The sequence below is a fragment of the Periplaneta americana genome, chromosome 6 (assembly GCF_040183065.1).
Source record: "Periplaneta americana isolate PAMFEO1 chromosome 6, P.americana_PAMFEO1_priV1, whole genome shotgun sequence".
Classification (NCBI taxonomy): domain Eukaryota; kingdom Metazoa; phylum Arthropoda; class Insecta; order Blattodea; family Blattidae; genus Periplaneta; species Periplaneta americana.
The window spans coordinates 50,203,441-50,219,924 of NC_091122.1; the positions used below are offsets into that span (position 1 = coordinate 50,203,441).

The window sequence follows — 16,484 nt, forward strand, 5'->3', positions numbered from 1 at the left end:
AGAAATAACAGCGATGGGACTATAATGCATAACAAAGCAGCGTTACAATTTTTAAAGGATTCTAGGAATAAGGGATTTTAGATATTGGGTTACAAGGAAGTTAAACTCACTTATGAAGATAATCAACATTTATTGATCTGTAGCATTAGTACATTAAAACAACACATTATGTTTTCAAGCTTCATAGAACTTTGGCAATTGGTCTCCAAGTATAGTAAATCGTTCTACACCAGCTTCAGTGATGGCTCCCAACCGTACTACTCCACCACTTGAACCATCGCGACTCATTGCCAGAGCCAATGCTGAAATACAGAAATTTGCATTAATTTATTCTACCTATTTAACAATTCAACTTGTTTAGTCTGTTCACTGTATCTTTAATCCTGATGTCAACAAATGGACCTATTCCTCATTTAAAAAATATCACTGTTACAGGTAAAATGCTTTCTGCAAACAACTTGGTAATTTGCCATGCAGAAGTACAGTTCTAAAATATATTATTTTTATTCAAATACATATGGCTGCAAAACGGTATTTGTTGAATACAGGGGGGAGAGCCACTAATCCTTCCCACTGAAGGCTTTAAGGAACCAACCTGGACAAATACCCAATGTCCCACCCCTACCTTCCCGTGGTGCAGCTGTTAGTAAGCATAATTTTACGAGCTGAACTAAAGGGAGGGGCTACTCATCAATTAGCACTGGTCAGCTTGATGAGTTATTGGCCGAATTTGGTATAATTTTCCTCTATTCAATACCTAATTCCCTCTTTATCCTTTCCTATCCAGTCCTCTGACTGAACTCTTACTTTCTTCGACTCCGACGGCATTAGAGCATTCGAGGCCTAGGGGTTCATTTCACTTTCCTTCCTACCCTTCCTACTTTTCTGTTCCTAGTGCTGACCTGCTATGGCACTAAAATCGTCCTCCAGTGGCTTAAGGAGGGAAAGTTGGTGATCAACAAGATCTCCCAGCTAGGTCCAATGGACCCGTCGACCAACAGCAGGTGTGGTCCTCCAGACATTCTGGGGGTTGTGTGTGAATGAAGTAGCCACCAAAACGTTAAAATCTGGTGTTCACTTAAACCGGCTACAACTTGCCATTTTCACTCCAATTCATAAAAGAATTGTATTCCAATGGATACCATCCCATTGTGGAATCCTGGGAAACGAGAATGCGGATGCTTTAGCAAAGAAGGGCAGCAATGCTACTTACAGACCTGTTACTAAATCTACGTATTACTCTGTGAAAAGATTTATTAAATCTAATACTTAGACTTCAACAAACAAAATTTGATAACACAATCTCAAGGGAAAAAATGGAACTCTCTGCATCATAATCCACAGTTAATTCCCGATTTACCACGCAAATCGTCTGTAGCTGCATTTAGATTGGCAACAGGCCATGACTGTTTGGCCAAGCATCTGCGTAGAATTGGCATATTTCAGTCTCCTAACTGTCCATTGTGCAACTCAAATCAAGAAATGGATTCAGAACATCTCAAAATCTGTGCGTCAGTGGCTGACCATGACAATATCTTTGAAAAATATTGGAGTGCAAGAGGTCAAATGACTTTACTGTCAAATGCCTGACTATTAGAAAACAACAACATATTATCTATATCCACAGATAAATACATTTTACTTGAAATATATATTTATGGTTTAAAAAGATCTACATAAATTACTTTGAAAAAATTAACATAACGCTAGCAGTTAGGAAGAAGAAAAAAAGGGACATATGTGCCTGCAGAAGCTTTTGTGCTAGAAAACAAAGTTTTTGAAGTCTTGGTTTTCTCAGAGTCAAAATGAACAGAGAACTTAGAAAGGATCACCGCAACAATCTCCAACAAGGCTGACACAATTTTTTAAATAGACCAAATTTAAGTACAGTAGAATCCCTCTTATCCGGCTAGTTCTGGATACGAGATTTTGCTGGATAATTGAATAAATACCATTATATACATGATGCCAAATGTTGAAACTTCAGCCATGTGAAGCTTATTTCTCTATCATTTGCTCATAACTGAATGAACATAAAAACTGTGTGGATTTTTCTTATTAAAACACATCACACAACACAAATAATACATTAATTTTAGGTTTGAATATTCACTGAAAATTACAGTTAGTGTGAATCCAATGTGGCAACACTGACAGCCCAAACATAATTAAATAAACATAAAAGCTGTGTGGATTTTCTTGATTAAAACACATCACACAATACAAATAATGCACTAATTTTAGGTTCGAATATTTACTGAAAACGAAAGTTTGTGCGAACTTCCTAATGTGGTAACAATGACAGCCCGAACATAATTAAATAAACATAAAAACTGTATGGATTTTCTTTATTAAAACACATCACACAAAACAAATAATGCACTAATTTAGGTTCGAATATTCAATGAAAATAAAAGTTCGTGCGAACTTCATAATGTGGCAAATCTGATGGCCCAGACTGTGGCAAATTTAAATTTTATTTTTGGCCTAGTCAAAAGTGCCGTTATTTTGGTATTGCCAGTTATTTGGGTGCCGGTTACGAGGGATTTTACTGTATTAAGAGAACAGACGTTAATTAAAACTTACCGTTGGTAGCAAACTCGAGGCACTCTTCCTTACTCATATTATTCTTGAAATGAGAATCCACATAGCCATACACATATGTACTGCCAGAGCCTCCAATTGCTAATGCCTGCCTCACACACATTCCACCAATGGGAATAGCATATACCTGTGCACATAAAAATTATAAATATTCTGTTTCATAAATTCTAAAAGTCTATTATTATTTATTTCTTCCTGTAACCACTACAGGTTGCCATAGACAAAAAGTACCATGATACAATAAATATAGAGTAAATGCCGTGAGACTTATGAAACATATTTATGTAGTTACAGTCAAAAATAACAAATTGAAATAGATTGAAACACATAACAATACACAAAGAAACTTCAAGAAGGTGTGAATTAAAGTCATGGTTCACATGTACGATGTCTGAAAATAGCTATTGATCCTTTGAGTGTTGCAATTGTTGTTGTTGTCTAGTGCCTTGCATTTGGCAATGAAGCCATTAGCAGTCGTGCTTTCCAATACTTTTGAACTGTAGTTTCTTCTGATCTTAATGCTTCACAGGACTTCAAGTGATCTTCATTCATTTCTGCTGGATCGTTACACAGGACACATATGGGTGAAGCTGAGATACCTATTCTGTAGAGATAACTTGCTAGACAGTCATTATTTGTCAATAGTCTGAAGGCTGCAACTGCTGTTTTCCTTGGTCTCTGGGGGATTATATCTGGGTTGGAAAGTAGTGTAATCCATTTTTTGTCTTTAGCATTTGATGCTATTTCTTGTAGGTATGAATGAGAAAATTTTGTAGTGATCAAGCGTTTTATTGAGGAATATGAGAAATTAAATTTAGACTTTTGTTTTATTGTTGTGCCTTTCTTTGCAAGTGTGTCTGCGGTTTCATTCCCCATGAATCCACAGTGTGCTGGAATCCATTGGAGATGGACAATCTTATTAACTTTTTGGAGTTGTGTTAGCATTTTGTAGCATTCTCTTATTTTTGTTGACTTTTTTGTAGCATTTGAACATATTCCCTGAATTGCAGCTTTAGAATGTGAAAGAATTACTGTCTTGTTATATTTATTTAAGGGAAGATTTAATAATTGTCGGAGAGCAATGTGTATAGCCTCTATTTCACCATCATAATTTGTTATGTCTCTGCCAACAGAATGATAAAAGGAAAAATATGTACATGTAACTCCAGCTCCAGTAAGGTTTTCTGTGGTGGATCCATCGGTATATATGTGTAGCCATTCTTCTGTAGGGTATCTAGTATTGATCGTTTCCAGTGCTAGAAGTTTTTGTATTTCTTTTGGTGTGTCTGATTTACTTATTTCCTCTGTTAATTCCAAACTGAAGGTAGGTTGCAATAATTCCAATGGATTTTCTCTTATGAGTAAATTTTCTCTGGTGTTAGGAATGTTCAATTTGGATTTAATCTGTGTTACCTTTTCTAGGAAACTATTATGAGTTTTAGGGATTGAAGAAGGGAGGTTCTTTTCTGTCCATTGAGTTTGGCAGTCGTAACATTTTCTCATGTTGGAGCAGTGCTTGTTCTTCTGTTTTTGTTGTTATTGATGGGATCGATGTTAAGGCAAGCATGGCATCAACAGGTGTGGATTTAACTGCTCCAGTGATTAGACGAAGAGCCTGATTTTGTAGTTGTTCAAGATTATTGATGTTAGCATTTGCTGCTGTTATTAATGCTTCAGAACAGTACAAGAGGTTTGGTTTAATATACATTTTGTATGTTGTATTAAGGACTCTCCTTGAGCAGCCCCATTTAGCACCAGCTAACCTTTTCAGGATATGCAGTTTCTTTTCAACCTTTTCTGAGATGTTTGTTATATGTTTTTTCCAATTGTTAGATCTCTTAAAATATCTTTATGCAGGCCAAAAGATTTACAGAAATTGACTAGGAACCGGGGTATGGTTCCACGGGCTCCTATCATTAGTCCCATAATGACGATGGATTCTATATGGTATTTGTCCTTATAAAAATTGATTGAAGGTTCATATATATTCCTTTTTTCCTCGTGTACTTCTTCTGGCTGGTGTTCATGCGATTCGAATCTCACAGTAGGGTCTATGATATAACCTTCAAGAGAGGGAGGTTTAAATGCAATTATGTCGATTCTTCGATTACTGCTCCCACTGGTTATGCCGTGTACTTCCTCATATACTGAATAACCTTTGTTCCTTAAGGCAGTTGCTATTATAGATCTTACTATATGATGCTGCGTATTTCATAGAAGTTCATCATATGGACAGGCCCCAGGACATGGGCAAGGGTTTCAACGTCCCTGCTGCAATGTCGATAGAGGTTACTGCCCGAGGACCTACCAGGTACACTGCGCACAGCTCACATGTTTGCAGTCATCTTGATCGTTTCCCTCCTCTCACTTCAGAAAAGACCCTTGTGATCCCAGATCCATTTATTGGCTGGGGTATACTGTTGGTATAAGAGCATGTCTTTGCCTTTATGTTTTTTCTGGCTCCAATTCTCAAATGCTTTTTTTCTTAATGCTTGTCGTACCTTTCGCGTATCTACAGTGCCACATTTGTCTAAAATATTTCTTGATTCGGTGATATTTAGTGTTGTTAGACTGGATGTAATTTCTTGGGATAATTGCCTTGTAGCATGCAGAAAGGAATTATTCTGAATGTACTGAATTTGATGTGAAATGCTCTTCAAACAATGGAGACGACATCCTGAATATTAAATTTAGTTTCAATATAGCCCACTACACTTTACTTTTCTTTGAATTTACTGAAGGTTATATTGGTTCTTAGGCCTTCACGGTGAATGTGTTTAGAAACAGATTTTTGGGTATTCCACCATTTCCAATGTTTCAGAACTACATACAAGCTTCATCAACAGGGTAAATAGACATGGACCAGAGAGATTGCTTACTCTGTTGAGGTCGCTATATCTGTCTACTCCAAACAACTATGCCTTTTCTTTCTTTTTTTTTCTCTCTCTCTGAATAAGGCCAAACCATTACGTTAATAGATTTTATGTAGAACAAACGATTTTATATTTTATTTATATTTTCATATCCATTGTTCAAGAATTAAAACAGAAAATTAATATCCCGAATTTAAAAGAAAACTTACAAATTAAACCAAACCCTTTAACTCTATTCAATATAGAATATAATCTAAATTTAACAGAAGAAATACTGAAATCAGAAGTAAACACTGAAATACTAAAACAATTGTGTTTAGAGACAATTAATATTAGGTACCCTCCACAAAACTGGCTTCATTTATACACTGACGGATCCATGGAATAAATCAAGGATCAGCACTCAGCGGTTTACTGTATATATGTTACGTAAATGATTTAGCTGACGACATAGAGAATAACTGTGGGCACTGGCCTACTCTTGGGAATGTGCAAGCACCTGCATTGCAATTTGTTGACGATACACTTCTATTGTCAACAACGGTAACAGGTATGAGGAAATTATTAAACACTATGGAAAATTATTGCTTAAACTGGGACCTGAAGTTAAACAAAGATAAAACAAAACTGTTAATATGTAAACAGGGGTGTAAAGGATCAATGTCTGAAAATATACTTATCAATGAATTTAACTTAAAAACGACGACGAACTTAAGATACCTCGGAATAAATATAAACTACAAAGGAGAATGGTCTTATCACATAAATAATATATATAATGTTGGTAGGGAAACTGTAAAGATTATAGACTGTACTAAGTATAAATTGCCCAACATCAAGGTTAATATGCTTAATAGAATTTATTTCACTACGATTGAAGCTAGATTATTATATGGATGTGAGATATGGGGATTAGAAGATAAAGCTATAATGAAATTAAATAGAATAAGAGCAACTTATTGTAAAAAAGTATTAAATATTAGTTCAAATTCTTCAAATAATGCTGCTAGAATAGAAATGGGAATGGATAGTATCATGAGCACAATATTAGTCAGAAGCACAAAATACTTAATTAAAAGACTCCAAAGTGAGCAAAATAAGTTGATGAAACAATATTTACTAAATCAAATTGATAATACGACAAATAAAGCAATAATGAATATTAAAAATTACATCTTTAAAATTGGGCTAGGGTGGTTATGGAATAGTTTAGCTACAAGAAATATGTCAGCAAGCCTAAATCTAATTAAATCAAGATGTAAAAATATAACTAGGCAAAATGATTTCAGTAGTAACAATGAAATGCGATCCCTAATATTTTTTAATGAATATAAAAAAATATGGGGAAGGAGTACATATATAGAAAATGTGAATATGAAGGAAAGATTTCGACTAGCTTGGTTTAGACTGGGGATTTGGAAATTAAGAAATAATAGAGGCAATATACCTCAAGGCACATGCCCATTGTGTGGAAGGAGAGAGGATGACATTCACATTGTTCTTGAGTGTCAAAATACTGAAGATATACGTAAGAAATTTATAAAAGAAAAATTCCTTCAAATAAATAAAGAAATAGCTATAAAAAAGCTCATGAACATTAATAACATAAAATTGCAAAAGCAATTAGGTTTATATCTTTTTTTTTTTTTGGTTAAAAAAATTAGAATGGATAGAATAAAGGAAATAGATGTGAACGAAAGTAATTAAGAAATATATAAATAAATAGTGAAGCAATTGTAGTGTATGTGTATGTGTATATATGGTTCTTTCTTTTTCTTGTTATAGATGTAAAATTATGCATGGAAGAAAGTAACAAGTGTAGATGTATGGAGAAATACGAGGAAAGTCAACATCCCTTAATAATAAACAAATACACGGAGAATAAAATACCGGAGAAGATTGCAAAATTAAAAAATAGAAGGAAGGAAGCATTAAGGGAAAGTACAGTTACTGAGCTGACTAATAAATTCAAGTTTAGAAGGTACGCTTTGTCTAGACTCACAGATAACAACATATTTGACTTAGTTAGAAATTATTTGGCCATCTTTTTTATTTCTAAATTTAATAGTTTTGAAGGTACGTCAAAAGAATATTATGAAATAAAATTAAGGAATGAAGGCTTACCTACGAGAGAGAGCTTGTATGAACTGTATAAATACTTTTGTAAGGAAAGAGGTATGGAAGAAACTAGAATTAGAGATGATTTAGATATGCTAGCTGCACATTGCAGAGTGAAGAGGGAAGTACATCTTAGGAAGGTAAACCAATACTGATGGTACCAATATTCTAGAATGAGTTGAGTCTTGCACAATAACTGAAAGCTAGTGCAAGACAAAACAAATATGTTAATAGGTAAAACGTAGAAATTGTATTTAAATAATAATATATCTTTGTGTAAAATTGTTGTATGTAATGTGTCTGTGATCTATTATATATAATAAACCAAACCAAACACTGACGGATCCTTGATCTCCAGAGAACAAGGTGCTGGTGCAGGTGTTATGTGCTGTCTCTTCTCACTTTATAGATCTCTTGGGTATGGAACAACAAGTTTTGATTTTAATTTAATTTATTGGGTTATTTTACGACGCTGTATCAACATCTAGGTTATTTAGCATCTGAATGATATGAAGGTGATAATGCCGGTGAAATGAGTCCGGGGTCCAGCACCGAAAGTTACCCAGCATTTGCTCGTATTGGGTTGCGGGAAAATCCTGGAAAAAACCTCAACCAGGTAACTTGCCCCAACCGGGAATCGAACCCGGGCCACCTGGTTTCGCAGCCAGACGCGCTGACCGTTACTCCATAGGTGTGGACACAAGTTTTGATGGAGAAATCATTGCAATAAGTGAAAGTCTCAGGAATCTTCTATGCCACATCAATAAATTTAAGAATGCAGTTATATTGTCAGACTCTAAAGCAGGTATTCTATCAATAGTCTCTAAACACACACACCTTCATCTCAAACTGTAGAAATAACTAAAATGCTCTCTCAATTAATATCACTCAATAAAAGAATTGTATTCCAATGGATACCATCCCATTGTGGAATCCTGGGAAACAAGAATGTGGATGCTTTAGCAAAGAAGGGCAGTACTGCTACTTACAGACCTGTTATTAAATCTACGTATTACTCTGTGAAAAGATTTATTAAATCTACATACTTAGACTTCAACAAACAAAATTTGATAACACAATCTCAAGGGAAAAAATGGAGCTCTCTGCATCATAATCCACAGTTAATTCCCGATTTACCACGAAAATCTTCTGCAGCTGCATTTAGATTGGCAACAGGCCATGATTGTTTGGCCAAACACCTGCATAGAATTGGAATATATCAGTCCCCTAACTGCCCATTGTGCAATTCAAACCAAGAAATGGATTCGGAACACCTCAAAATCTGTGCTTCAGTGGCTGGCCATGATAATATCTTTGAAAAATATTGGAGTGCAAGAGGTCAAATGACTTTACTGTCAAATGCCTGGCATTAGAAAATAACAACATATTTTGATGTAACTGCAAGAATTTTGATACTGTGTTCGTAGCACAACATCTAGAAAACAATGTTGGACAACACAACTGCTCTGCTCTTTTTTCAAAAAACAATGTTTAAATATTGTAATATTATTGTCATATGATCATTAATTAATAAAATATTTAATACAAAATGTAACATGTCTTCTAGATGGCCACTTATAGTTACCTGCTCTTTCTGTGACTCTTTTAGGGTACAGTTAAGACTTATGTATAGTAGAAAATGAATGTAAACTTGTAGAAACTCAAAAAGAAGAGCATCTGAGAAAGATTAATGTCTTTTACAAAAACTTAAAAACAAAAATTAGCCCTTGTGAAAAATGGCCCAACGACTGAAACTCCATATTTCGATTATCAACAAAATATGCCTGTCCCTCTCCTCACAAGAAATCAGATATTTTATTCAAGACAGATTTAGCTTTACAACTTAGGACTTCATGCATGCTCTACAAACAGAAGAGATTTCTATATGTATAATGAGATCATAACTTGAAAAAAAATCAACTGAGACTCTCATTCCAAAAATAAGTAAAGATGTCCGCACCTCATACATCCTCTACGACAAATGTGCAGGGCAAAATAAGATAGTGAGCTTATGATGGATAAATCATCTCAGATCAATTACTGTAGAAATTCTGCATCTTAACAGACCAAAACTCATCTTAATCACAGGACTCATTACTGGACAATGCACCCTGAGAAAATGTCTGCATACAATGCGCATCTTTGAAGAGGACCCTACGCCCGCAAGGCTGTTTCAGGGGCGTAATATGAAATCATTTCCTATTTCACATTTAATTTAATCTAGCCATCACATTCACAGCAGTTCAGGTCAACGAACAGTCATGAATGCACTGCAACACGAGATGAATTATTCTGTTCCAAGGTCTGTTCATACTCACCTGACCACCCTTCCTCTTGTCCCAGCCAGCAACAATCATTCCAGCAGTGAGTGAATCTCTGTAGTTATAGCATAACTCACGAAAGACATTTGCTGCAGATTCAACCAGAGGGGGCACCCCAAGCTCAATCCTTTGTAACACAGTAAACAGATTCAAACAAACTAATAAATGAACACAGTGTCATACAAGAATTTCAGCAGTTATGTTTCTTTCTTTATAGTTCTTTCGGAACAAGTGTAAAATACCGGAGCCACCAGATTTTCACATATGCCTGTTATACATTAACTCAAGAGTTGTACAGGTTTATGGAAGTAAGGGGATGGGGAATAGAAAACTCTTCTCTTTTATCTACCTTCTTCTTCACTTATGCTTCCTTTTTACTCACTTTTATAACTTATATCAACACATACATATATTAATTACGCATCTTGATTACACAACTTTTAACACTATATCACTTTGGAAAACATATTATATGATTTTCACGTATTAAATTTTTGTTAACATATTTATATAAAAATTGAAGATTTATCCTTTGAAGGGGTGGAAAAATTCAAATATCTTGTAGCAACAGTAACAAATATAAATGACACTCGGGAGGAAATTAAATGCAGAAAAAATATGGGAAATGCGTGTTATTATTCGGTTGAGAAGCTTTTATCATCTAGTCTGCTGTCAAAAAATCTGAAAGTTAGAATTTATAAAACAGTTATATTACCGGTTGTTCTGTATGGTTGTGAAACTTGAACTCTCACTCTGAGAGAGGAACATAGGTAAAGGGTGTTTGAGAATAAGGTGCTTAGGAAAATATTTGGGGCTAAGTGGGATGAAGTTACAGGAGAATGGAGAAAGTTACACAACGCAGAACTGCACGCATTGTATTCTTCACTTGGCATAATTAGGAACATTAAATTGAGATGGGCAGGTCATGTAGCACGTATGGGCGAATCCAGAAATGCATATAGAGTGTTAGTTGGGAGACCGGAGGGAAAAAGACCTTTGGGGAGGCCGAGACATAGATGGGAGGATAATATTAAAATGGATTTGAGGGAGGTGGGATATGATGATAGAGATTGGATTAATCTTGCACAGGATAGGGACCGATGGCGTGCTTATGTGAGGGCGGCAATGAACCTCCGGGTTCCTTAAAAGCCATTTGTAAGTAAGTATTTCGGCCTGCTTTCGGCCATCATCAGAACTAACCTAACCTGTCATAAAACTCCATTTTCTTACCTCTACACACTTCCCTGAGGTATGAAAATGGCCTAATTTCTATCCCGCTGGAACACTGCAAACTATAGTTTGACAACTTCAAGTGAAACCCCGTAAAACACGCCAACTTCTGGAATCTCTCTCTTTCTTTCTTCTCTCTCCCTCGCTCCTCGTCATTCAGTCACCAATCACCACGTAAATATCTGAGAGGGTGTGTGTGGGCATCGCGACCAATAGAAGAACCACTCTCCAGTATTACCACAATAACGGATTCTTCATTTTTGCCTCGACTGTCGGCTAGGAAGGTTCCCTTATGCTAGCATTGCAGGCAACTAGTCAACCTTTTAATGCTTTTGTTAGCAGGTTTGACAAACTGTGAGTGGACCTGCAAGTACATAGTGCATAGTGCTCTCTCCCTTCCCCCCGTGCTTTCAGTTCGATTTGTCAATCTATAGCGTGAAACGTTCATAATGTCTCGTAAGATATGTTGGTAGGACATGTAAGACGAATGAAGATGCATATATCCACAATAGGAAAAGAACTCACTCAATGCTCGTTTAACCGGGTTTGCTACACCTGTTTACAAGCAAGTGTACAAAATTGTCTGGTTCGGAGATTTATATTATATAGGCTACATACAGTGCGTTTGTAGCTCGGCCGGATCACTAAAACATTCAAATTTGAAAATTGTACTTTCAATAATTATTCCTTTTAAAATTATTCATGTTTATTTTTTATTTCACCATCCTTAATTAAAAATGTTCTTGTTTATTTCATCATCCCTAATTAAAACTTTTCTAACACTTGTTTATATTATTTAGGTTATGGTCCAGCCGAGCTACGAACACACTGTATTATTATAAAGAGAAAAATAGTGGCCTAATGTAAGTTATGACATGTTCAGAGATTTGAATATTGGCCTAGGCCTACGTGTCCATTTTGCTTATAATGAGAGTTAAATACAACCATGTGCCGTGTAATGTGAGTCACGAAAATTTGTTATTTATTTAAATAGGTTATTTTACGATGCTGTATGAACATTTTAGGTTATTTAGCGTCTGAACGAGATGAAGGTGATAATGCCGGTGAAATGTGTCCGGAGTCCAGCACCAATAGTTACCCAGCATTTGCTCAAACTGGGTTGAGGGAAAGCCCCGGATAAAAACCTCAACCAGGTAACTTGTCCCGACCGGGATTCGAACCTGGACCACCTGGTTTCGCGGCCAGACGCGCTAACCGTTACTCCACAGGTGTGGACAGTTATGAAAATAACATTTATTTTTTTCATTATTAAATTGTTTAGTCATCTTAATATTCATCCTTATCTTCAATCATAGCTAAAAAATAAAAATGCACTGTTGGAGTTATGCAAGATCCTATTTTGAAACCTGAAAGTATGTAACGTGAGTGACGGTAGCGTGGGTAGAGCAAATATAACATTAGTTACGATATTTAGATGACATTTTCCCTAAATAACGCACTTAATGAGTTGTTAAAATTCTTGAAACTAGAAAGCAAGAAATAAGATTACTTCCAATGTGTGTCACCCGCAAACTTTTTAGGTTTAGACTAACATCTGCCTTTGTTTGATTGCTACAACGCTTCATGGCAGACTCAAATTTAAATACGATATTTGAAAAGTGCCACAACACTAAAAGGGATAGGCCTAACACAATTAACTGCATTAAGTCTACCATATAAGGAAGTAAAGTTGCTATCTTCTTTTTAAGTAAGGAGGCCAGATATGATTATCACACAGTTATCAGCCCTTTGACTTCAAAGTCTGTTTTTAAGAATTCTTTGATGCAGATACTGATGACTCGGCAGATAAAGTTTCTTTCAAGGAAGGGGGTGAATTAATGTCTACGGATATTGCAGTAGAAACCTTTGTATTAGTCAAATCTGATGATAGTGTACAACCGAAGTTTCAGATATGTTGCGAAGCTCTATAGATGAAGATGACAAAATAATGTGTCTCAAGAGTGCTGGCAGTTATGGATTGTTTTTTAAAATCAATGAAGATGTCACATCATACATGAAACTGAACCAGATTTTATGCAAGCTATCTACTTCAGTTGTTAAAATGAAAGAGGACAGAACGTTTTACAACTTTGACAGGAAACTTGATATCAAAGAAGTGCAGTTCGGTTTATATCATATGTAACACCTTTGAATTTAATGTTCTTTTGAAATAAAATGTTCATTTGTCATTGTGTGTGCAGTGAAAATTAAAATTATACACCATGTGACTAAGTAAGAAAATCGCGTTAGGCCTAGATAGCAATATTATAAAAGACAGTTATTAAAAAAGTTTATTTTCTATATTTTTCACTAAGATCTATGATTCATCTGTGTAACGGAACAATGATCACTAACTTACACTTAAGAGACAAAATGTAACATGAGTTACTGTTATTTATTTATTTAACCTAGTAGAGATAAGGCCATCAGGCCTTCTCTTCCCCTCTACCAGCACTTAATATAAAATTATTTTCTTTTATTTTTGTTATACATGGTTCAATGAATTACTGCAAGTTCTAAATATATTAAATAGTAATATTTATAAAACTGGAAACATGCAAGGCTTTTTTACTTTCTGAGAGATTTGAAGCAATATTATTATCTTTGCTTGGAATATATATATTTTTTTGGTGTGTAACGTGAGTTACAACTATAATCCTATACTGGAGAAAATCCCAAATTTCAAATCAGACTCGCCAGCACACCTGTAGTGGGAAATAAGTACAATATTTTGAATCTTCATTAAGATGAGAGACGACATTCTCGGAAAACATGGCTGGACTGAAGATGGAATAGGCTGCAAATTTAAACGTCAAATGGAAAAGAATAACTTGAATAAAAAGCAAATATAAGGTGATTCATCCCATATTCGCAGGTAGCCTATGAAAGAAAATGAAGTAAAAAATATATTGAAACATACATTTCTCTATTCTAATTAGACCACACCCTCAATGGCTAATCTATTAAGTTAAATTAGGACTCGATTAAAATTATTCATTAATGAGCTTATCCCCAAAAAATTAGGGGGAGGGTAGAATATGAACTTCTTCAGCTTGTGACATCGGCTGGCATTATTACAGCACCTATTAACAGGCCTATAACAAACTTTGCAAGAGAAAGACAAAGCCTGCTGGATAGAACAGTGTTTTTCCGTTCCTAAAAGTTCGGAAAAAGTAGTGCTCCGCAAGAATTTGCCTGTAGTGAAAAGGAAAACAATACAGGCTCTGTGTAAACCTTAATAAAGATGAAACTTTGTCAAACCTACCATAGAAAAGACTGTAGTAAGCTCGTTTTGAATAGTAAAATTGGCACTTACGAATGAAAATCCATGTGGTAACCGACGATTTCTGCAATAGCCTGTGTATCAGCCATAGAGCCGGAACGACAACAATAAATATGATCAGTGATTTTTGTCAACTTGTCGGAGACACGGTTAGAGATGTAGGCTCCAGTAGTGGCTCGTGAATCGGCTCCAATAATAACACCACCATCGTATTCCGCTGCTATGATTGTTGTCTATACAAAAATTAATACATAATTATAACTTTGTTAATTTAAATGTAAGAAGTGCAACATGAATCAGCACTTGTCATTTCACTTTCTATCTTACAAAAATGTTCCAGAACTCCTGTAACTATATTATATACATATATTTCAAGCACTTTATTAAGTAACTTACTCCAGTACTATGTTCTGCCGAGAGCCAGTCAGGAATCATTGAACCTCCATGAAATTTGGCACCCAGTCCAACATCAATACACGCCATTTTCAAGTTGTGCTCACTGTTGTTGCACTGTTCATGTTGTAACTCTGATGGACTAGTATCTTCTGACGTCTGTCAAAGATATTACAACACAGTGTGACCAGCGAGTGTCACGAAATCCTACACCAGATGTCTCTGTGGTACATTTTGCAGTTTCATTTTATACATGTGTCGGTGAATGCAAATTTTTGTTAATCAGTTTTTTTCCTTCAATTCTTTAATCAAGCTTTTTAAGTTAGACATTATAACTGCATATTATCTCGCTAATATGTTTTCGCGGGATATCAGCCGAGTTAAGATTTTGGAATGCTCCAAGCTTTCGACTGCTATCTCTGCAGCCATCTTCAGGGAAGTGATGTCCGAACAGAAAGTCGAAAGGTTATATAGATGTTAGGCTGTCTCAGGTGAAACGGGATTGGTTGGCGGATCGGCCAATCCGGGGCCGGGAATTGTCATCGCTCGTAAGCTCCGCCCCTCCCGGGATTCCTGCGTGAAGTTTCGCGGGCGGCGAGCCCTGTTCCGCCGGTTGGAATCGGTTGCCGTCCTCGGTCCGTGATCTTCATGACCTTGATTTAAGAGGGCCTGAGTTGGTCTAAGGCCGGTGTCCATGCCTGACTGAGCTGGAGTCCACTGTCTCTGTTAAAGTTGTTTTTCTCCAGCTTGATCTCTATGGCCTCTTTGATTGTACGATCCCAGTAGTGGCTTGATTTGTTAATGACCTTGGTGTGGTCAAACAGTATTTTATGCTCCTTTTCTATGCTGTGTTGCGCCACTGCAGATTTTTCCGGGTAATACAGCCTCAGGTTCCTCTTATGTTCTTTGATTCTGTCTTCTATTGTGCGGCCAGTCTGCCCTATGTATACTTCGCCACACTCACATGGAATCTTGTAAATCCCTGGAGTCCTTAAGCCCTGACTGTCTTTAACCTGACGTAGATGACTCCGGATTTTGCTCTGTGGTTTCTGGATGGTTTTGATATTAACCTTCTGGAGGATTCTGCTTATTTTGTGTGACACGCTCCCGCAGAATGAAATGAAAGCTTTCTTTGTCGGTTCTTGCTTGCTGTCTAAGTCTATTGTGTTACATCTCGTGGTAACTTGTTTGAGGGCTTTGTTGATGTCTCTCCGGCTGTAGTTGTTTTGTTGTAGTGTTCTACGAAGATGGTCCATTTCTGCAGGCAAGTTGTTGATATCGGAAATGACTATGGCGCGATGTAGTAGACTAGTCAGGACGGACTTCTTCTGCGAAGGGTGGTGGAGGCTGAGTGCATTCAGGTACAGATCTGTGTGCGTCGGCTTTCTATACACGCCATGTCCGAGAGTACCATCTGCTTTCCTGTGTATGTGGATATCCAGGAACGGCAGTGAGCCCTCTGACTCCACCTCCATGGTGAACTGGATATTCGCGTGGATGCCCGCCAAACTTCAAGCAGGAATCCCGGGAGGGGCGGAGCTTACGAGCGATGACAATTCCCGGCCCCGGATTGGCCGATCCGCCAACCAATCCCGTTTCACCTGAGACAGCCTAACATCTATATAACCTTTCGACTTTCTGTTCGGACATTCAAAACCCGTG

The 16,484-nt window shown here is 36.5% G+C and overlaps 1 protein-coding gene across 1 annotated transcript; it reads right to left on the minus strand.

Moving 5' to 3' along the window:
• Positions 1 to 110: 110 nt before the first annotated feature.
• Positions 111 to 14,980, minus strand: Prosbeta1 (proteasome beta1 subunit). Its single transcript, XM_069828086.1, has 5 exons — positions 14,826 to 14,980; positions 14,463 to 14,662; positions 9,914 to 10,043; positions 2,587 to 2,731; positions 111 to 302 (listed from the first exon to the last, which is right to left on the minus strand). Exons 1-5 carry the CDS (start codon positions 14,910 to 14,912, stop codon positions 175 to 177), a joined length of 690 nt encoding a protein of 229 aa, XP_069684187.1. The 5' UTR covers positions 14,913 to 14,980; the 3' UTR covers positions 111 to 174.
• Positions 14,981 to 16,484: the final 1,504 nt, after the last annotated feature.

Coding starts and splice junctions, on each gene's coding strand:
- Prosbeta1 (XM_069828086.1), bottom strand. CDS start 14,912: ATGGCGTGTATTGATGTTGGACTGGGTGCCAAATTTCATGGAGGTTCA. Junction 14,663..14,825: donor CGGCAGAACATAGTACTGGA/GTAAGTTACTTA, acceptor ATTTTTGTATAG/ACAACAATCATAGCAGCGGA. Junction 2,732..9,913: donor ACAAGAGGAAGGGTGGTCAG/GTGAGTATGAAC, acceptor TTATGTGCACAG/GTATATGCTATTCCCATTGG.